This window comes from Eriocheir sinensis, unplaced genomic scaffold (genome assembly GCF_024679095.1).
Source record: "Eriocheir sinensis breed Jianghai 21 unplaced genomic scaffold, ASM2467909v1 Scaffold1566, whole genome shotgun sequence".
In the NCBI taxonomy this organism is placed as follows: Eukaryota; Metazoa; Arthropoda; class Malacostraca; order Decapoda; family Varunidae; genus Eriocheir; species Eriocheir sinensis.
This window is the reverse complement of record NW_026110924.1, coordinates 27,835-50,870: the sequence shown is the minus strand read 5'-3', so window position 1 is coordinate 50,870 and position 23,036 is coordinate 27,835. Positions and strand designations below refer to the sequence as shown.

General features: G+C 41.0%; 1 protein-coding gene across 1 annotated transcript; it reads left to right on the top strand.

Annotated features, from left to right (window-relative positions):
* The first annotated feature begins 5,184 nt into the window (after positions 1-5,184).
* LOC126990340 (succinate--CoA ligase [ADP-forming] subunit beta, mitochondrial-like) lies at positions 5,185-21,847 on the top strand. The gene is made up of 7 exons (XM_050848919.1): positions 5,185-5,372; positions 8,666-8,768; positions 10,117-10,278; positions 11,629-11,772; positions 12,909-13,069; positions 17,914-18,033; positions 21,162-21,847. The coding sequence occupies exons 1-7, from the start codon at positions 5,241-5,243 to the stop codon at positions 21,324-21,326; spliced, it is 987 nt and encodes a 328-aa protein (XP_050704876.1). The 5' UTR covers positions 5,185-5,240; the 3' UTR covers positions 21,327-21,847.
* Positions 21,848-23,036: the final 1,189 nt, after the last annotated feature.

Sequence of the window (23,036 nt, the reverse complement as noted above, 5' to 3'; positions counted from 1 at the left end):
TGGACACCTAACAATTAACTCGCTCCCGGTTGGGCATACGGACAACCGCGGTTGCCCATAGCCCCAATGGTTGGACACCGCCTTTTAAGGCAGCACATATTACGCCGACGGTAGGTAGACGTGACCCGTACATGTCAAAGCACCGCGAAACTTGGGGCGGTAATGCGCGAAAGTCGGATTGGTAAGAATTTAGGACTAAGCGCTAAACTCGAGGATCGCGAAACTCGAGAGGGTACTGTATTTTGAAGAAAAAATATACAGTCGTCCCTCAAATAGTACGGGGGTTAGGGACCCAGAATCCCCATACTATTCAAAAATCCGCTTAAAATTATTGCCCCCCTAAGAAACTCACCTGGGCTGTGTTTGAGAGAAGGAATCGGGACTCTCGGAACATCCCAAGTGCTCTCAAATGCGTGACACGGCAGCAAGAGTTGCCAACTCGGCTCGTCCGCTGGCTCCCGGCTTTGAGAGGTGGAGCGCCTTCGTGCTGTGATGACGTCATCAGCAAATATGGCGGCCCAAACAAACACATATAAATGTTTCCATTGCATTTCACCTCTTTGTGCCACAATAACCACTGCAGCTTCCTTTTCATCTTCTGTTGTAAGGAGTTCGTCAGCCAGGACAGCTAGTAATGCATGTTAAAATTTGCCAGGAAGATCCGCGTGCGCCATATTGCTGCGAGTGAGACGCCGTTACCATAGCAACGGCGAGGCTTAGTAAAAGGACAGCCTTTATCTCCACTCTTGGAGCACTGGCAGCTAGTGCGGCAAGAATTTCTTTTACACTGATTTTCAGGGTGTTGGCCCTGAGGGAAGTTGGGGCTGAAGGGGACAACTACCTCCCAAACCAAGACCAAGACCAAGATGATAGATACAGCGAACACTGCTCTCATTCACGTGGTATGCTCTCCCTACAGCAATGTAACTCATCCCAAAACGTAACTTCTCCTAAATCTGAATTCTTCTGCACAATGAACGCCTCTCTCGAACGCTTTGGGGTGCTTTCAGCAGGTGTTTTGGTAGAACAGTGTTGCCACTCACGCCAGGGCTACTTGGTGCAACGAGCGGGAAATTTAAAAATCCTAAAAAATTCTTACATGACAATCCACATAAAACCGAAACCATACTATTTGAGGGACGACTGTGTATATATATATATATATATATATATATATATATATATATATATATATATATATATATATATATATATATATATATATATATATATATATACAGAACCATCTCGAGTTACGCGCTATCCAAGTTTCACGATCCTCGAGTTTCGCGCTTAGTAATAATCTTTTGTAATACAAAACAGCATTGTCATGTCTTTAATATTTATATCATCATCCCTGAAACACTCATGTATCTGTAGAGATACCGTATTTTGCGATGTATAATGCGCTCCGGCGTATACCGCGCACCCTAAACTTTAAGACAGCAATTTTGGAAAAAAATATTCAGTGCTTAAAGTGCTCAGAAATATGTATGGTTAGGCAAGACTGATGATCTGCAATTTCCCAAAATTCTTGTTAACCCTTAGAGGGCGGGGGTGTACCGAGAAATCGGTTCTCCCTGTACAGTAATGTTCTGGCGTTCTCCCGAAATTTGATAACTTTCCGTTATCAATTTCTCTTCTCTACCTAAGCCAGTACCTTTAAATTTATAAGCTTATTCGCTTAACCCATCCTTCCTCTTAAGTCTGCCTCAAACCCGAAGTCTCTACGTCATGTGGTGTTTCCGTGGTGATGTGGTGAAGCGCAGTAACTTTTAGGTCGAAGCAAGCCTGTGTTCACAGCGCTGTGTAGGTTGTGGTTGGCAGCCGCCCTCCCCCTCCACGCACTCGACCCCGTTACAAACCCCCTTCATGACCCTCATGTTCTTAACTTGAAAACCCTGAAGGGTGGTGGGATGCATCCTCAGGGGCCTGAGTATCACTTCCACCATCACTGTAGGAGGTCCTCGACTAATGACAGAGTTCTGTTCCTAACGACGTGTCGTAACCCGATTTTCAACGTAAGTCAGAACACACCTAAAAAAGCACCTATGTCACCCACTTTTTTTTTTTTTTTTTTTTCCGGCCTATTGGGCCGTTAGGCTTTTCCCTGGTTCTCTCCTCCCCCACTTCCTTCCTTTTTTCTCCCTCTCCATCCCCATATTTTTCTCCTTCCTTCTCATTTCTTCTTTTCCTTTCCCTTCCTTCCCAGTTTTTCTCTTTTAATCTCTTTCCCTCTCACACACCTTTTTTTTTCTCCCTCTTTTCTCACCTTTACCTGGCCCTCCCTCCCTCTCCCCTTCTCTCCCTCCCTCTTTTCCCGTCCCACCTTTACCTGACCCTCTCTCTCTCTCTCTCTCTCTCTCTCTCTCTCTCTCTCTCTCTCTCTCTCTCTCTCTCTCTCTCTCTCTCTCTCTCTCTCTCTCTCTCTCTCTCTCTCTCTCTCTCTCTCTCTCTCTCTCTCTCTCTCTCTCTCTCTCTCTCTCTCTCTCTCTCTCTCTCTCTCTCTCTCTCTCTCTCTCTCTCTCTCTCTCTCTCTCTCTCTCTCTCTCTCTCTCTCTCTCTCTCTCTCTCTCTCTCTCTCTCTCTCTCTCTCTCTCTCTCTCTCTCTCTCTCTCTCTCTCTCTCTCTCTCTCTCTCTCTCTCTCTCTCTCTCTCTCTCTCTCTCTCTCTCTCTCCTTCCTTTTCCCATCCCATTTCCTCCACTCATTTCCCTTGTTTCCTCCTTTCTCACACCCTCTTATCTTTAACCTTATCTCTCACTCTATCATTCTCTTCCTTCCTTTCTCCTTCCCTGTTAGAGTATATGAACACACACACACACACACACACACACACACACACACACAGAGAGAAGGGGAAATGAGAATGGTGTGGGGAGGGAGGGGCAGAAGAGAGAGTCAGTTCATGTCCTGACCAAAGCCCTGACCTGACTCCCTTCTGCCCCTCCCTCCCCACACCCTTCTCCTTTCTCCATGTTTTCATCCTCTCTATCTCTCCCTGTTTCCTCCACTCCTTTTCCTTGTTCTCCCTTCTTACATCCTCTATTTGTATTTTTTTTCACTCTGTCCCTCTCCTCCTCCCTTTCCCCCTTCCCTGTATTTACCAAGTTGTGATATAAAGGAAGTGAGCTACGCTAATGTGGTCCTGTCTCTGAGTATTCTTCCGCCCCGCTCAACAAACTAGTTCCCACGTGAAGTTCGTATTTACGAAGCAACTGTCGAAAGTCGAAGCAAGAATTATTTAATCATTTATGGGGACCGTGTCGTAACCACAAAACGTCGTAGGTCGAGACCGTCATAACCTGAGGACCTCCTGTAATGAGATGGATCTACAGGATGGCCACCAAACTGAGGTTGCACAATAGCGGGGCTCGGCCTTCCTGATAAGATGAAGGGTTGGAGTTCAATGTTGTTGATGTCACTGTCTTCACCACTAACACCACTTTTGAAGTTTGAAAAAGTCAGTTTCAGTTCTCTCCCAATTGCGCTCACACGGAGAGCTCTTTTGGGAGCAAGAGGAGGCTTGTAAAAAGTGGAGGTCACTGGCTGTGGACACTTGGGTGTGGAATCAGACGCGAAAAATACGAAAAACTTTCCTGACATTGTTACAGTCACAGAAACACTGAGAATCGCACAGAAAAGTTGTGTGGCAGCCTAGGAGTCACGCTGACCCATAAAACCCCATGCAAACTTCAAAATTACGGTGGAAAAAGGCAGACAAAAAAAAAAAAAATTGCACATTCAGCGTATACCGCGCAGGAGTAACTTTCTGGCATTTTTTAAATGAAAAAGGTGCGCGTTATGCTTCTCAAAATATGGTACATAATTATTAGTTATTTCAACTATAAACCTCCGAAATATGATCAAATATGAAGGGTACCACCAGCTCACTCATTCCTGCAGAAAATGGGCGCCCACACCACTGTCTTTCTTGTTTAATTATAAGCCATCTTGTGATTGGTTGGCTGCATCAGCTGGTGGAAGTGATGCACCACTAGTAGGGCTTGATTCATGACATGTGGATTCAGGCCAAAACAAACATCCGGCTCGGTGATGACTGGGAGAATTGAACTTGGCCACAAATCTGGCATTATGGAGTCTGCAGTAGGGCCTTTTTTTTTTTGGCCTCATGGAGCATAAGGGTTAAATTTCTAGTTATTCATGGTAACCTTGAACTACCATTATTAAAACATTAAATACAGGCCTACTAGTGCTCATGCATACAGATTCTCTGGCTTTACGATGATGATGAAAGACAGAATTGTAAACCTTTCCCATTACAAGCATCCTTACACAATGTCCTCTAGTTTTTAAGGATGGCAGCCCCAACTTTTCCAGTATTTTCCTATATGTCATCTGTTAGGTTAGAAACCATCTTGGTTGCTGCTTTTTGTATTATCTCAATTTTCTTTTTATGGGGGCCTTTCTACTGTAGCATCTTCTAACAAGGGACATATCAATGCCACTATCAATTTTTTCATCACCTTTTCGTCCATGTAGTGAAATGCCACTCTTATGTTTGTCAATAGCTGGTAGTTCTGTCTGACAATCTTGAATGTGTTTTTCAGGTGACAGATTATCCTAGACCTAGATCCTCTAAGGTCCTCCTCCTTCACATCTGTGATATTTTTATTTCCCATTTAATATCTTCGTACTGCCCGTCCAACCCCACCTTGAATGGGAAAATATGGACATTAAACGACAACGATGATGATGATGATGATGTTAACTATTTCCAGTACAGCATATTTTCTTTAAATATTATGATACATATCTGGCTCCACTCAAATCCTCTGAAGATTTTTGTGTATGTTTGTGTGTTTATGGCTTTTGAATTATGTCTGAATATGCTTATAAGCCACTTGTAGCTGTTAGCCTATATTCACAATGACCAAACATATGCACTTAGTTTTTTTCTTGCTACCTGGCATACAATCCTTTGAGTATTTCAGATAATGACTATGTACTTGCCAAAAGCATTGTCGGTGCTCTCTCTCTCTCTCTCTCTCTCTCTCTCTCTCTCTCTCTCTCTCTCTCTCTCTCTCTCTCTCTCTCTCTCTCTCTCTCTCTCTCTCTCTCTCTCTCTCGTTTGCCTCATTAACCATTGATACAATATAAAAATATTATTTAAGTCTTCTGATAGACACACTAAACAGCTTTTGTAGAGAGTGCTGATGACTTCATTACACACTTGTTATTCCCAACAGGGCAGAGGAGGCAGGTGAAGTGGCTTCCAAAATGATTGGTGACATGCTGGTGACGAAGCAGACTGGAGAGAAGGGTGTTCCCTGTAACAAAGTTATGGTGTGTGAGCGAAAGTTTCCCCGTCGGGAATTTTACCTGGCCATCATGATGGAGCGATCTTATGGTGTAAGTCTATTTCTTGTATTCTTTGCATGTATTTATGTACTAATTGAATTGAATTCTTAATTTTCCATCTCTAAAAATGTGAGGTGCTCATTGGGCTGGTACTTTGAGCAGTTGTACATGGTGGTCCCTCCGAGTTGGCAGGTGTAGGTGGTGGATGCTGATCCACCCATCGATGTAAGCCCACCCTCTCTTGATGAGGCCAGAGAGGCTGTGGCAAAGTTGAGGAATGGAAAGGCACCTGGTATCTGTAACATCAGTGTGAAGCTGCTCTAAGCTAGAGGTGAGGTTATGATCCGCTGGTTGCATGCAGTCTTGACTACTGTTTTGCACTCTTTTACCATTCCCCCTGACTGGAAGAGGGGGCTTGGTCGTCCCTATTTTGAAAGGGAAAGGGGACTGTCAGGACTGTAACAACTAAAATGATATTACACTGCTTAGTGTACCAGGCAAGGTGCTTGCCCAAATGCCCATCTATTGCTGATGCAGATTCAGAGCCACCCACTGAAGCTGCAGAGACCTGAACAGTCTGGGTTCACACCTGATAAGTCAACAGTTGACTATATCCTAGCGCTTTGCGTACTGGTGGAGCGCCGATATGAGTTTCAACAGGGGATGTCTGCAGCCTATGTTTATCTCCAGAAGATGTTTGACTCAGTGCATCATGAGGCACTCTGAGATTTCCTGCGACTCTGTGGGATTCCTGCAAGGGCTATTGGTTTGCTGACTGGCCTGTGTTCTGGGACTAAGAGTGCTGTGAAGTGTGTGGAGGACTTGTCCAGCTTCTTTCCCATGAATGTGGGAGTGAGGCAGGGCTGTGTCCTTGCCCCATCGCTTTTCAACACTTGTATGGACTGGGTACTAGGCAGAGTTGTAGACCAGTCATTGTAGAGTGCCCATTGGCAATACCAGGATCACTGACCTTGTTTTTGCCGATGATGCAGTAATCCTTGCAGAGTCACTGGAGGTTCTGGTGGTGGCACTCAAGGCACTGCACTAGGAGGCAGGGACTTAAGGTCTCCTGAGGTACAGGTGTTTGGAAGCTTGCTAGATGAAACAGTCCAGTCTGTTCAAGCTTGTGGCAAGGATATTGAGATCTTGGAAAATTTTACATACTGTATTTTGCAGCATATAACGCGCTCCAGCGTATATCACGCACCCTAAACTTTAAGACAACAATTTAAGAAAAAAATATTCGGTCCTTAAAATGCTCAGAAATATGTACGGTTAAGCATTCTGATGATGTACAGTGTCCCGAAAGTTCTGTTAACCCCTTTAGGGCGGGGATGTACCGTGAAATCGGTTCTCCCCGTACAGCAATATTCTGACGTTCTCCTGAAAATGGGTCACTTTCCATTATCAATTTCACGGCTCTGCCTAAGCCAGTAGCTTTAAATTTATGAGTATTTACTTCATCCATCCTTCCTCCTCAGTCTGCCTCAAACCCAAAGTCTCTACATCATGTTGTGTTTGTATGGTGATGTGCTGAAGTGCAGTAACTTTTAGCTCTCAGCAAGCCTGTGTTCACAGCGCTGTGTAGCTTGTGGTTGGCGCTGTGTAGATTGCGGCCCTCCCCAAACACGCACTCGACCCCACTACAAAGCCCCTTCATTACCCTCATATTCTTAACTTGATAACCATGAAGGGTGGTGGGATGCATCCTCAGGGACCTCATTATCACTTCCACCATCACCATAATGAAATGGATCTACAGGATGGTCACCAAACTGAGGTTGTACAATAACAGGGCTCAGCCTTCCTGATAAGACGAGGGGTTGGAGTTCAATGCTGTTGATGTCACTGTCTTCACCACTAACACCACTTTTGAAGCTTGAAAAACTCTCTTTCAGCTCTCTCCCAATTGTGCTCACACTGACAGCTCTTTTGGGAGCAAGAGGAGGGTTATGATGAGTCGAGGTCACTGGCTGTGGACACTCGGGCGCAGAATCAGAGGAGGTAAATACAAAAAATTGCCATTGTTAGTCATGGAAACATTGAGAATGGCACGGTGGAGTTGTGTGGCAGCCAAGGAGTCACAGTGACTCATAAATACCCATGCAAACTTCAAAATTACGGCGGAAATAGGCAGATTGAAAAAAAATCAATAAAAATTTGTACCTTCGGTGTTTACTGCACAGGGGTAAGTTTTTGGCATTTTTAAGTGAAAAAGGTGCACGTTATACACTACAAAATACCATACCTTGTTAGCATAGTACAGAACAATGTTGAGTCTCACCAGGAAGTCTTGATACCCTACGCCCCTGTCCACCAAGCAGTGAATGGGTACCAGGTATTAATCGGGGGTTGTGTCCCGTCTCCTGGGATCTTTTCCCTTCTCCTATAATTCCTTCCCCTTCTGTCTCTCTCTGGCATATGACCACAGATGTTGCGCCGACTAAACAAAACTTTCCAACCAGGAAGTCTTATGGCAGATTGGCTTGGCCCATGGTGTTATGGACTTGCTCAGCATGAGTATGTTGTTGATACCTGTGTAGGACAAAGATCCAGATCTTCAAGTTGCCTGTGCTCCTTGTCTTACTCTATGGCTGCGAGACATGGAAACTAAATAGGGACTTGGAGAGGCAGATTGATTCCTTTAGAATAAGTGTCTACACAGAATCATGGGATAATGCTGGAATGACTGTGTCAAACCAGCAACTACTCCGTGAGACTGATTTGACACAGATTGCCCGCATAGTCCATCAGTGTCAACTCAGGCTAGGTGGGATGTGGCAAGCTACCCAAAAGACGACCCTGCTCATCGGGTTGTCTCTGTAGGAGACACCCCTGAGTGGAGGAGGCCAAGGGGACGACCACAGAATTTGTAGCTTGACCAAGTCGATAGATCCTGCCAGGAGGTGCTCAGGATGAGAAGGGGGCCTGCATGGAAGTGCTCCTAGACTTGGTGTCATAGAGTGGGCAAGGTAATGCGCCCCCTGGCGTATCCCCCCATTGATTGATTGATCTTATATCCTGCACTATGGATTTGTTATCAATGGTGTTTGTTCAATCTTGTTTGCTTTTCCTCCTTCCTACTTTCCCTTACCATCCTATTTTGAAGAAAATTAGTTTTTATAAGTATCAGCAAACTTCAGCTTTCCATGAAGAGGCTGTAATAGGTCAGCTGACTATTATGATCTATCTTGTGCTTGAAGATAGAGTGGAATTACTATACACTAACTTGGAAAATATTGTAACAAATATATTTTTATTTGGTATATTTGTATTTATTAATACAACAGTCCAAAATTTATCCACATTGTTTGAACTTGTGATCAAAATTATCTCATTTATAGGGACCTGTCATCATTGCATCAGCACAAGGAGGCATCAACATTGAGGAAGTGGCTGAAGAGAGCCCAGAAGCAATCATCAAAGTCCCCATCGATATTTCTGAAGGTAATTATGTTGAATGTGCAAATGGCTGAAAGGAAAGTGAATCTTCCATTCTTCACAAACTTGTTATTCTGTATTATCATCATATATTCAAACAGTGAACCCTACACTATGGACCGGAAACTTGCCCCAGCCGTGTCATTAAGCCGTGAATTTTGGAAAAATCAACCGCTTTGGTGCGAATTGCCATAACTCCCTTATTTCTGGGGCTACAGAAATGTTTTTGGTACCAATCGATGAAAAATGAAAGGGCTATATTTTGTAATACGTGACCAGGCTCAAAAACCGACTCAAAATGGTAAAAAATCAAATAAATATATTTATTTAAAAAACGACTGAAAAAAAACTATTTTCGAGTTCCCAACCTTGAAACCCACTCATTTTTTGAGAATTTCAAAAAACTTATTTAACAAATAATTTAACCCTAACAATGCGCTTTCCAATATGATGCATAACATTTCCCTACTCCCAGTAGTTTAGTCACTAGAGCTGGAAACGTAAACCCTTTTGAGAGCGATTTTGACGAATTCCAGACACTTCGACGTTTTTGTCTAGTGTGGCATTGCTATTGCCTCTAGAAGGCTCTAATTTGGCATGTAGCCCCTCTTGGCAATGTAGTTTGATCATCTCAAAGGATTTTTTGATAGCTCGATTCCACGTTTGTCATCGCACCGTCACAAAATAGCCTATTTTTCGGCCCTTTTGCCGCGATTTGGACACGTCCTGCTTTTTTGCTTATAACTTTTTTATTTATTTAGTGCTTTCCAATTTTTTTCTGGTTATTAATCTGTATTAATACAGCTTTCATTTGCCACCAAGCAGCTTCAGTAGTTTTTGCTCGAACTTGACCAAAAGTCGCGACGAAAATTCGCCGAATCTGACTCATTTTACGCACCGCGACGAAAAACCTTCCTGACGCCACAACAATTAATACATCTGCATAAAAGATCATATATGAACCCTTCAATATGTTAACTATCTTGTATTAAAGCCATTTTAAGATATTTATATAAAAAAGTTACTATTTTTATGTAATCATTTCACTATATAAATCAACCTATATTAAGCCTTAGTATACATGTTATTTTTTATTTTATTTAGTATTCAACCCTATTTCTTCCCATTTATGAATAATACATTTAATTTGCTTGTTTTTGATATCAAATTATATATATATATATATATATATATATATATATATATATATATATATATATATATATATATATATATATATATATATATATATATATATATTTGGTATCAAGAGAAAGCAAATTAAATGTATTATTCATGTATTATTTTTTTATATTAAACTAGGTAAATTAAAACTAAATTATCTGCCCCACAGGAGTTACAGATGAGAAAGCAGAGATTCTGGCAAAGCAGCTTGGCTTGGAATCTCGCCTAGAAGAAACAGTATCAGTGGTAAAGGCATTGTATGCAGCCTTCATCAGCAATGATGCATCAATGATCGAGATCAATCCCTATGCTGAAGACACTTATGGAAAAAGTAAGTGGCTTTGTTCAATATTTTTTGTTTTAGAATTCAGTAACAAATTTCCATTTTGACCCTCCCATAAACTTGCACCCTTTTTTCATGGTATTATGATTAAAGTCTTGCCAACTTTGGTCTCTATTGCTGAAAATTCATTCATTGTCATATAAACCTTCATCACTTTACAAAACGCGGTGGTCTGACCAGTGTATATATGGGTTCTCACATGGGTTTCCACTGGATTGGGTGTCCACCTTAACCCCTTCACTATGGCCGGGCCAAAACAGCACCCTGCGCTGTATCTGAGATCGCCGCGCGCACCGAATTTCAAATGTTGCTATTGAATATAAAAAGTTTTCAGCCATAAACTCAACATAATCATCATGTATTATATATGAAAACATGCAGAATTAAATGGTGCACATAAAGAAACATAAATTAATTGATAATTTTGAAATGTAAACATAGAGATAAAATATCTCGTATATTGGCTAAAGCGAGCCAGGACGCAGTATGCATGTCCTCGGATATGGTATGGGGCACACAAGGACGCAGTATACGCATCCTCGTGTTGAACAGGTTAAATGGGAGGGCAGCCCCAAATTATAAGTATGCCAGTCAAGTACATTTAGCTACTATCTGCATGTAATAACTTACCATATTTTTTTATACTTAGATATATAAAAAATGAAGTTACAGACTAACAGATATGCTTCATAGTATAATAGTATATTCACTGAAAGTTCCTTCATGGTGAAGTGGTTAGCATGCCTAGCTATAAATCCGTGGGCCTGGGTTCAGGTCCCAGGTTGGGCAGTTGGAGTGCAGCCCACCCAGCTATTCATCCTCCCTTTCGGTCTGGCTGATAAATGGGTACCTTGGAAAACCTAAACCTTGGGAAAGTTAACTATGGTAACTGGGACGTAACACTTGTCCTGTGTCCCAGGATAATGGGTTCTCACCCACCAGAGGCTCAAGGGTGATGGGACAGAGGTAAGCACCCTGAACATGCACAACTAAAGTGTATGAGCCTCAACTTTGTATTTACTGAAAGTGGGGAAAGTGCCATGGGAGTGGAAGAGGGCCAATATGTTGCCAGTCCACATTGGAAGGAATAAGAAAGAACCCCTAAACCATAAACCTGTGTCTCTGGCAAGTCAGGTTGCTAAATTGCAAGAGAATATTGAAAGAGATGGATATAATATTAGGAAAAGACGAGTATTTTAATTGAAAGCCAAGTTCGATTCAATGGTGTCAGGCAGTGTTCACTAATTTTGTTAACTTCTACTCAAAGGCTATTGATGTATCACAGGAGAGACATTTTGGTGGATTGTGTGCACCTTCACAGTTATTATTTTTCCGCAGTGTATGCCCTGGATGCTAAGATGCGGTTTGATGACAATGCTGAGTTCCGTCAGAAAGAAATATTTGATGAACGTGATTGGTCACAAGAAGATGCAAAAGAAGTAGAAGCCTCCAGGTATAACCTGAACTACATTGCTCTGGATGGTAAGTATTTTCCATGTATGAATGAACAAGTTTATATAATTGTAAAGTTGTTCAGGTGTTCTGTTTTATTTATTTCAGAGCTGGACTTTGAAACGGTAACATTTTGGGAAGCACACAGGAACGCACCTCACTGTTTACAATGCAATGAAATGGTAAAATTTACTTAGATTAAAAAATATCTGCTTTACTAATAGCAAATTTTGGAGAACATAAATCACTCCTAAATTGGGGACTTGGTGTACATGTTTCATACTCGTATTATACCCCCCCACAGTGCCCCACTGTCAACCTGCCAGCCTTAGATGCCCGCAGTCCATTGCTAAGTGTGCTCTGCGGCTATATAGACAATGTGCAGACAACATACACAACAATAATTATATGTTTACATTTCTTGGGTTCGTCTTTATTATTATACATATTTTTGAATTTCAGCTGTAAACAACGAACTTTCAGCATCAACAGACTAAGTTCCCCCCAATTAGTCTGTTGTACTGAGGGTTTACCGTATTTCAAATCAATTTTATGATGTACAATGATTCCACAATAAACAAAATATTAGGATTGGTACTGGACAAGTATTACTCTTGTCTCAGTGTGATTACAGAAACAGAGGGCAAAGAAGCATGCACTCTGCTGGCCACTCCACTGGAGTAAACAAATGTGGCACTGACCATCACGGCCAATTACAGCACCAGCATTTGTTGGGAAAACTGAAGGAAGTAATCATAATAATAAAGAGCATAAAGAGACACCATAGTTGCTGCTTGGGCTTTCCAGCTATCCCAGTTTCTGATGTTTAAGGTTTATTTATTCATTTATTGCTGGAATTTGCTGTGATAGGGCACCTGTCATTTTTTTCTATTTTTTATGCAGTCCCAGTCTTACAGTGTAGCTTGCATCAATGAAGGCTCACAGTTACGGAGCATTAAATCATAGGGTTAGTTTTCTCTCTCCACTAATGATGACAAACAAAAGGCCGAATCTGAGTGCCCAATGGAGTTCCCTTCTGGTTGAGCTCTTGGCCACAAAGATTATAGTAATGGTTGAAGCACTTCTGAATATGGATGTTGGTAATAATCATTAATAAAATATGTTTATCCAGTGTGTACTTCTTCATTGCTAGAACTATTTCACAGGTAACATTGGGTGCCTTGTAAATGGTGCTGGCTTGGCTATGGCCACCATGGACATTATCAAACTACATGGGGGCTCACCAGCCAACTTCCTTGATGTAGGTGGAGGAGCTACAGCAGAGCAGGTCAAGGAGGCTTTCAAGATCATTACAGCAGATCCCAAGGTGAGTCCTCAACAATAAAGTTTTGTGTGTGGTGATGGAGGTGAAGCAAATGCATCATGCACATTAGTAAAAGTCTCCCTCAATTTACAGTTGGGTTATGTTCCGGAAGACCTGATTAGATATCATCTTATCATAAATCAAGTCTTATATATAATGGGTTCAATGGAGATGTGTTTTCAGGCCTGCCTAAACTCACAAAAACACTCATAGCAACCATTATACATAATAATAATTATCAGTACAGTCAAACTTAAACATACTCAGGTTGAAGGAGACACACCCATGAATGTTGAAGATCCATGGATCTCTGCTGGCCCCTTTTAAAACACTTATTTTTACACACACACACACACACACACACACACACACAGCCTGGTAGCTCAGTGGATAGAGCGTCTGCCTCACAACCAGAAGGACCGGGGTTCGATTCCCCAGCCGGGTGAAGATAAGTTGAGTTTATCTTTCACGTGTAGCCCCTGTTCACTTATAAGTGAGTAGGTACGCGACGTCAGGCAAGGAGTTGTGACCTCGTTGTCGCGGTGTTTTGTGTGTGAGTGTTCTCAGTCGTACCCAAAGATCGGTACTATGAGCTCTTTGCTCTTCCGTAGGGGAACGGCTGGCTGTCTCGAGAGAGACCACAGTAGACCAAGAGGTGAAAAAAATTTACACACACACACACACACACACAGTTACATGAGCCTGTTTGCAGATGATCTGAAATTGCTGAGACATATAAGAAACAGTAAAGACTGAAATTCTGCAAGAGGAACTAAATAAGATCCAGGACTGGAGTATGAAATGGGAGATGGAGTTTAATGTGAAGAAATGTCATGTAATGGAAATGGGAAAGAGTAAAGGGAGACCAAAATGGACATATTGAAAAATATTTTTAAAAAGTTCAAGAAGAGAAAGATCTGGGAGTGACAATACAAGATAATCAACAGTCTGTGAATCATATTAATGGGATATTCGGTGATACATATAGAATGGTAAGAAATATAGGATTAGCATTTCACTACATGGATAAGGATATGATGAAAAAGATAATAACCACTATGATTAGACCAAAATTGGAATATGAGGAAACTGTGGTCTCCCCATAAGAAGAAACACGTAAAAAACTAGAAAGAATACAAAGGATGGCAACGAAAATGGTTCCAGAACTGGAGGGATTGTCATATGAAAAAAGGTTAAAGGAAATGGACCTGCCAACATTGGAACAAAGAAGAGAAAGGGGAGACCTAATACAAATTTATAAATTATGGACTAAAATGGAAGTATTAGACAATGAGGAGTTACGACTTAGAGAAGGAAGAAACACCAGCAACACACGAGGACACAGTAAAAAATTGAGTAAAGGGAGATGCTTGAGAGACATAATGAAATATAGCTTCCCGCAAAGAAACATAGAGGTTTGGAACAGACTAAGTGAGGATGTAGTATTGGTGAAGAGTGTGCAAAGCTTTAAGGAAAAGCTGGACAAATACAGATATGCAGACGAGACCACACGAGCGTAAGCCCAGGCCCTGTAAAACCACAACTACGTAAATATATACACACACACACACACACACACACACACACATACACACATACACACTTTCCGAGCTTCAGCTCAGGCCCTTTATACTACAAATAGGTAAATACACACACACAAAAGACTCTTATGGAAATTGGAAGACATGGGAGGTTTGAAAGGGAAAGTAAAAAGCAAGCAAGAAGAGCAAGACCAATAGAACACAGTGCAGGAGTGAATGAGGATTGTAAGGTGTTTAATAGTTAAGTAGTCAGGGCAACTGAGGAAGTAGTCAGGTATAGGTCGTGTGGAAAAGGAAAGAATGGGAGTGCGTGGTGGACGGATAAAATAAAAGAGGCAGTTGAGGAGGAAAGAAGAAACTTCAAGAAAATGTTACAGAGAAATGTGATGGAGGAGGCGAGTGAGAGGTGGGAAAGGAAGTACAGGGAGAATATGATTTTGGTAAAGAGGCTGATTGGGGAAAGTAAAGAGAGTGGATGAGGATTTTGGTAGAAAAATAGCAAAATATCAGAACAAAAAACTTTTCTGGAAAAAAGTTGAAAGAGATATGGGGGGAGGAAAGAGTGACATTTGTAGCATGAAGAGGAAAGATGGGGTGCTTGTGAGAGGGAATCAAGAGATAAGGGAGGTGTGGAAGCAGCACTTTGAAACTGTAATGAATGAGTGTGTGTGAAGGAGAGCAGAAGTGACTAATGTAGGAATAAAGATCAGTGTAGGGCAGCCAGATCCACAAGGGGGGGAGGTGGAGAGAGGTGAGATAGAGGAGGCAGTGAAGAAGTTAAAAATAGGAAAGGCCCCTGGACCTGATGGCATAACAGCAGAAATGTTGAAGTGTGGAGAAGGTGTAGTTGTGGAATGGATGTCATGGATATGTAACCTAGCATGGGAACAGGGTGAGGTTCCAGAGGACTGGAGAAAGGCTATTGTTGTGCTGCTGTAAAAAGGGAAAGGGAACAGAGGTGATGCTAGTAGTTACAGGGGAATAAGTCTCCTTAGTGTGGCAGCAAGAGTGTATGGAAGGTTTTTAAATGAGAGCATGAAGAAAATCACAGAAAATTCTAGGCGATAAACAAGTTTTTTTTTAGAAAAGGGATGAGTTGTGTAGACCAAATATTTGCACTGAAAATGTTAGTTGAAAAATACCTAGAAAAGGATAGGAAGCTGTTTGCTGCTTTCATGGACCTAGAGGAGGCATATGACAGGATTGACAGGAAGGCTTTATAGGATGTTCTAAGGATGTATGGTGTGGGAGGGCGTTTGCTGTAGGGAATCCGATCCTGCTATGAGGATGCGAGTGCCTCTGTACACGTGAATGGTGAGTTGAGTGAGAGTTTTGGTGTTAGTGTGGGTGTGAGACAGGGGTGTGTCATGTCACCATGGCTATTTAATATGTACATGGATGGGTGTATGAGAGAAATGAAAGCCAGAGTGGGGGAGCTAGGTCCAAGGCTGAAAGTGAGAAGTATGGAGGAGTCATTGCTGGCAGGCCTGTTTGCAGATGATACAATATTGTAGGCAGAGAATGAGGGGATGCTGCAGAGGATAGTGGATGAGTTTGACAGGGTGTGCAAAAGGAGAAAGCTGAGAGTGAATGCTGGAAAGAGTAAGGCTATGGTATTTGAGGGCGAGAGAGCAGGTCATTGATTTTGCAAAGCCATACATAGTTAAATCAGAGAGCACAACGAAGTGTAGGATAAGACTGGGGGAGGAGAGAATGGAGGAGGTGACTGCGTTTAAATATATAGGGACAGTTTTACGGAAGTATGGAAGGTGAGGTGAGGGAAATAGCAGTGAAGGACAGACAGGTGGAGAGAGTTATGAAAGGAAGGAAGGGAATAAGGATCAGTTTTATCCTGCCAACTCTGTCTGCATCAGAGACGTGGACATGGAATGCAGTACAGCAATCGAGAATACGTGTCGTGGAAATTAGTTATATAAGACGTGCATGTGGTGTTTCAGGATGGGATGGAAAAAGTAATAGAAGCGTATATTAGAGGTTTGATGTGAGTGTGCCAGTGAAAGGAGTAGATTGTGGAGTTGGTGAAGTGTGGTGCGCTGAGATTGTTTGGACACGTAATGAGAATGGGGGAGGATGAATTTGTGAAGAGAGTGTATGAGGGAAGGATTGAGGGAGGGTTTGTCAGTGGAAGACCACCTGTGAAGGATCAATAGGGTGAGTGAGTATTGGAATGAGAGAGTTGGAAGTAGCAGGACTGAGTGTGCTGAGAGGGAGTGCCAGAACAGTGAGAGATGGAGACACTTCTGCCACGGCCACCCCCTGGAGGGAAGTTTCGGTGAGGGAGCAGGGTGTTGGAGATATAGATAGATATATAGAAGTAAAAAGCTGGATGGAGGACTATTTGGAAGGAAGGGAAATGAGAACTTTGATAATAATAAGAGATGAAAGATTTATAATCTATGTAAATGATATGCCAGGTTCCATGAGCCAGTTTACAGATGATGCAAAATTATTAACCCCTAAGAGATGCAAAAAATATAATGGCCGAGTCCCAAAAACACAAAAAAACTGTTTTTCAGGGTTCATTTCTCGTAAAAGTCATCTTATAAAAGTTTCACAGAATTTCAGGCCAGTTCTAATGGTGTAAATGTTTTATCACTTATTTTTGCAGTTACCCTGGAAAATATGGATAACTGAAAATAAATTGAATTTTCAAATTCATTGGACAAAAAATTTCATAGAACAAAAGTTGTAGATATCAAAGAGACAAACAGAAAACCAAAATTTGATTAAAAAAAAATGTATCAACCTCAAGGCAGGTCAAAAGTGGTGCGATATGGCAGATTTTGCACATACATAAAACTACTAGTTGCATACTTCAGCGGCTTTGGAACATTCCACAGCTTTTAGCGCCTGATTTTGAGGTGGTGCGATGAGTCCTACGTACTGGAATGTTGTCATCTGAGTCAGATATTTAACCCTTTCCATACGGTGATGCCAACGTCGGTGTCATGAAGTGCCAGTGCAATACACGGTGACGCCGACGTCTGCGTCATGAAGTGCCAGTGTCATATACGACGACGCCTGTGTTGGCGTCATAATTACATTTTGTTTTAGTTGTTGCCGAGTGATCACATATTTGTTCTGGCTGTACCTAGGAACTCCGTATATTGCCCTCGAGTTCCTATTTTGCTCCACCGTAGAAAACGCCTCAACCCTGTTTATTTTATGGTAAACTTTTTTTTCTCTCTCTCTCTCTCTCTCTCTCTCTCTCTCTCTCTCTCTCTCTCTCATCTGAGGTCAACAGTGCCTGCCCTGTAGTGGTAAAGCATTTTCTTCTCTTCATAGGTACATGCCATTATGGTTAACATCTTTGGAGGTATCATGCGCTGTGACGTCATCGCCCAGGGTGTCATAGCAGCTGCTGAAGAGCTTTCACTCAGGATCCCCATTGTAGTACGCCTCCAGGTAAGACTCACCATGAGAAATTTTAACCAGATTTTTGTAAGCAGGGTTGTGTAACTGGATGTGTAACCATTGAATGAAACTCAGAATTTGTATTTGAATGAAAACTTGGTTATAATATGCCACTGGCAGCTGGCAGGGCTAGCGCAGTGCTCATTCCCGGAAGGACAGGGCACCAGATCGTCAGGAACTACCATCCCTCAATTATAGAAATGATAAAAAAGGAAGAAAAAAGAACCGTCCCATAAAAACAAAGTGCCGAAGGTTCCCCCCTCCCCTTTATTAAAAATTACTTTACCTTAAAACGCTGCTAAAAGGTAAAAAATTTGGTGTAATAGCGAGGTCACCTCGTGAAGGCGGGGCTGTGAAACTCCAATATCATCACTCTCGCCAAAGCAACCAATGTTGATGTCAAATTTGAGTTGCTATTTTAGATAGGGCAAGAAACAAACTGATGTACAGAGCTAGTAAAACTTGTCAGTTTTTTATTCTTTAATTTATTGCTAACAAAGAAAAGTAGATTATGTTGTAACAAATGTTTTTGTGTATTTTGTACAGTAAAAATTACCATAACAAAGAACTGCTGAAGTGTGGTAGTCCAGTGAGGTGCTGGTTTGTTTCATAAATTATTTAACTTATAAAACTAAAAAGTAAGTTATATAGCAATTCAGGCATGAATTGCTAAAGCAAGGATTATACATGTAAGCAATGACTGGATAGGTATATTCTAGAGTATTTTGAGAACTAATTTTCATGCACTAGAAGAAAAAATGTAGGATGGCAAAATCCAATGGGTTTTGAGGTTTTCATAAATTATGCTTAACCCTTTCCTTGCTAAGTGCTCACAACAAGACTATCCCCCCCAGGCGCACTCGGGCACCCCAGCAGGGGAAGGGGATCTCTTTCAACCGCTGTATCTCAAAAACAAAAACACCATTGGAAAGAAGAGGCCAAGATCTATAAGATTCGGTTATATAAGCCTCTCCTGCGAACGTACAGGCACGTTCAAGGGGTGTTTTTTGCTGTGAGTGCGACTGGCGCTCACAGTGAGTTTTTAGCACCACCAGCAAGTGACGCTAGCGCTCGCTATTTTAACCTCTATCTCAAAAAAACTATTCATCACAGCTTAAAAACAAAACCACCATTGGAAAGAGGAGGCCAAGATCTATTAGATTCGGTAATGTAAGCCTCTCCTGTGAACGTACAGGCATGTTCAGGGGGTGTTGCCTGTGAAGACATACAGTAGAGCTCCATTTAGTGGGAGAATTAGGTGGATGAACGCGGTTGCGCTAACTGAATTCACGCTAATTGAATAAAGTAACCAATATGAAAAAAATTATTTGGTGCAGACGTGGGTTTGACTTTTGGGTTTGATAATTACTCAAAATAATCACATTAAAAAAAAAAAAAAAAAAAAAAACTACAATTGGCTGAGCTCTGAAAACACGCTTGTGATTGATTCACTGGGAGTCCGATGACGTCATCGCCGACGCTCACCCGGTCAGCGGCCTCGCTGCCTTAAGGCAGTATCACACTGGCCATTTTCTTCTAACCATTGTGGCTACTGGCAACGCCCGTGTGCCCATCCAGGAGCAAGTTGTCGGTTCACCGTAACCTGGTGTCACACTGAGCCCTTTTCTTCCCATCGCGTTGGCGGCAGCTTCGACAACTGGCAAATCCAAATTTTCCGGGTGTGCGTCACACACTGCCAAGGTCAGTTGCCCGTATCCACAACGTAAACAAAGCACTTGCCCTGTATCAACATGGTATCGTCTGCTAAAGTAAGGGCTCTCGCGGCTTGTGCCGCACATCATGGCGGCTGCTCGCACTAACTGAGGCTTTCGCACTAATTAATTTTTTTCTTGGTAGATGGTGGCTCGCGCTAAGTGGGGCTCTACTGTATATTTATGCGTGCGCGACGGTCAACTGTAAGGCAACTACTGAGTAGATCTCTTGATGATGGGGTGCTGGCACGGCAGTATTGCCAACTGGAAAATTTACAACTATTTGGTCAAAATATCAGTTTATGCAAATATGTCGCTATACAGGTAACTCGATTTACGCGAGTTTGGTTTACGCGTTTTTGAAATAACGCGGGGTCCAAACTCCAAGTAAATGTTTAATTTACACATTTTTTCACTTATACGCGATATTTTATGGAGTGGCCACCAGATGTCTCAAGCAACTGGACTCGCACGGCGCCGCAGCTGAGCTCAGTTTTTCCCACGCGCCATTTAAACAATAATACAGTACCCACGCTGCCACGCTACTCAACAATAGGGGTGGGCTGGTACTAACGATACCAGCTATACGGTACGGTACTGGTACCAATACTAGCCAGTCGCTCATGGTGTCCCTCATTTCTTCCTCACACGAGTGAGGCTGAGACTGAGTGCCTGAGTAGATATCTCGGTGATATGGATATTCTCTCTCTCTCTCCACTGAATGAAATGAATATTTATTTTTCGATAGAAACCTACCTCTTGTTTGATTTACATTGTTTTTAATTTACGTGACCTCTTCAAGGACACAATACTCACGTAAATCGAGAGTTACCTGTATTGGTCAACAACATCCACCAGTTGCTCGTCCGTAGATTTTCTGCGCTAGGCTGATATAATTTTCCACCAAAATTTTGAGGAAAACCCACTGAATTGGCGATGCAGTAAGGTGAGAAATAGTGTTGGAACACTCATACGTGGGAAATTTGAGTGCGACTGGAGCTCGCAGCGAGCGTTTAGCACCACCGGCAAGTTACGCTAGTGCTCACTGCAAGCGTTTAGCAAGGAAAGGGTAGCTGCGGAGATCGTGTTTCTTAAAGGCCCCTCTAAGTGAATTAATGAGAAAAAATCATCACTCACGCAAACCATTTCATAATATATATCAACACATTTGTGATCAGTTTATGCATCATCTGTTTTGGGGGGTTTATATCATGGCAAAAATTTGCCTGTTGCTGGTACACAGTAAAGCCACAAATTTGGCCCGTTGCTGCTACCAGGTTAAAAGTATAACTAAGAGCAAATGTTTCTCCATTGATGAAAAATGCTGAAACCTGACCACAAAATGTGTGTACACATATTGGAAAAGCAAATAGTCATTAACAAGTAAATATTTCCTTTTTTTAACAGGGAACAAATGTTGATGATGCAAAGGCCCTCATTGCAATGTCCAACCTAAGAATTCTTCCTTGCGACAACCTTGATGATGCAGCAAAGATGGCTGTGAAACTCTCCAACATCATCACTCTCGCCAAAGCAGCCAATGTTGATGTCAAGTTTGAGTTGCCAGTTTAGATGGGGCATGTAAACAAACTAATGTACAGAGCTAGTAAAACTTGTCAGTTTTTTATTCTTTAATTTGTTGCTGACGAAGAAAAGTAGATTATATTGTAACAAATGTTTTTGTTTATTTTGTACAGTAAAAATTACCATAACAAAAAACTGCTGAAGTGTACATTTCAGTATAGCAGGGTTGGCGGTTTAAACCAAATGGTTTAAACCAACTAATAAAACAATTTTTTTTTCTTTTGTGTGTATCTTTGTTAGTTTCATCAGTATTGTGGTTTTAACTATATGTAAGATTTTAATTATGTACAACAGGGTTGGCGGTTTAATCCAGGGGTTTCAAACTCAAAACCCTTGGAGGGCCAATTCATACTCTGAATGTTATATGCATTTGCTCAGTAAGTTTCAGAAAACAATAAGTTTGAATAAGTATTGTACTACATTTGAATTTACACATAATTTAGCTACCAGTATTTTTCTGTATGCATTGTTGGAAAGGATTTTTTTTAAACAATTTATCTGCTGTTTAATTAAGTGACATATATATATATTATATATATATATATATATATATATATATATATATATATATATATATATATATATATATATATATATATATATATATATATATATATTTTTTTTTTTTTTTTTTTTTACCACTTCACTAAACAGCTGTTTTTGTAGCATGCAACTGGAAAATTAGAAGAGGTCATTCATGTTTTACTACTATTTAACATTGCAATTAAAAAGCATGTTAGAGAAGCTGCATTTTGCCTCTTTTACAGATTGTATGAAGATCAAATGAATATTTTGCTAAATCCATCTCTAAATCTATCTATAATTCCTTTTCAAACTCATATATGTATATACAGATAGAATTACTGGAATAAACATACTGAAAAGCAAAAAAAACATGGTTTAAACCAAAAATAACATGGTTTTTGCCAACCCTGCAGTATAGCACTAGTATTTATACATCAGAAAAATCATCTCAATAAAACTGCTTAAAAACATAGCTTGTAATCCCATTTAATGGGAAGTTGCCATGTAAAATAATATAATAGTTAATTTACAACAGACTATCAATGAGAAGCTGAATTCTTTAGTCATCTCAGTGCTATATTAATATCACAAAGAAACCCAGGAAAACACTTGGTTTCCAAATTTTCTGATTCTTCATCACAAATCCATGCATTGATTACTTGCTGCTGCTCACTATGAGTAAGGACCTTTAACTGATCCATATTTTCAGGTGTTATACTGCCTCTCCACATGTGCAGACCTTAAAATGTTGATCAGCTAAAAATTACTCGGTGGTCCATGAGCAGGTTTACTATCCATATATATATATATATATATATATATATATATATATATATATATATATATATATATATATATATATATATATATATATATATATATAAAAGTCACTGCATGGAAACTTGAGGTCCTGTTACTTATGCATATTTGTTGGATATATTTATTTAAAACAACACTTGGAGGACAGCAGTCAGCAAACAATTTCTCAAAAGATATGTATGTTGGCTGGCACATAAGTAAATGTGCTTGGGTGAGAAGACCTCAAGGGAGTAAAAAATTAACCATTGAATTGGTATTAGAATCTTTTAGTGTGTTTGTGTGTGTGAGGTTCATGCTGAGAAATCAACCATAAATCTAAAATGTGTCTGTATATATGTTTTCATTAATGTATAA

Coding starts and splice junctions, on each gene's coding strand:
- LOC126990340 (XM_050848919.1), top strand. CDS start 5,241: ATGATTGGTGACATGCTGGTGACGAAGCAGACTGGAGAGAAGGGTGTT. Junction 8,769..10,116: donor CCCCATCGATATTTCTGAAG/GTAATTATGTTG, acceptor TCTGCCCCACAG/GAGTTACAGATGAGAAAGCA. Junction 11,773..12,908: donor GAACTACATTGCTCTGGATG/GTAAGTATTTTC, acceptor ACTATTTCACAG/GTAACATTGGGTGCCTTGTA.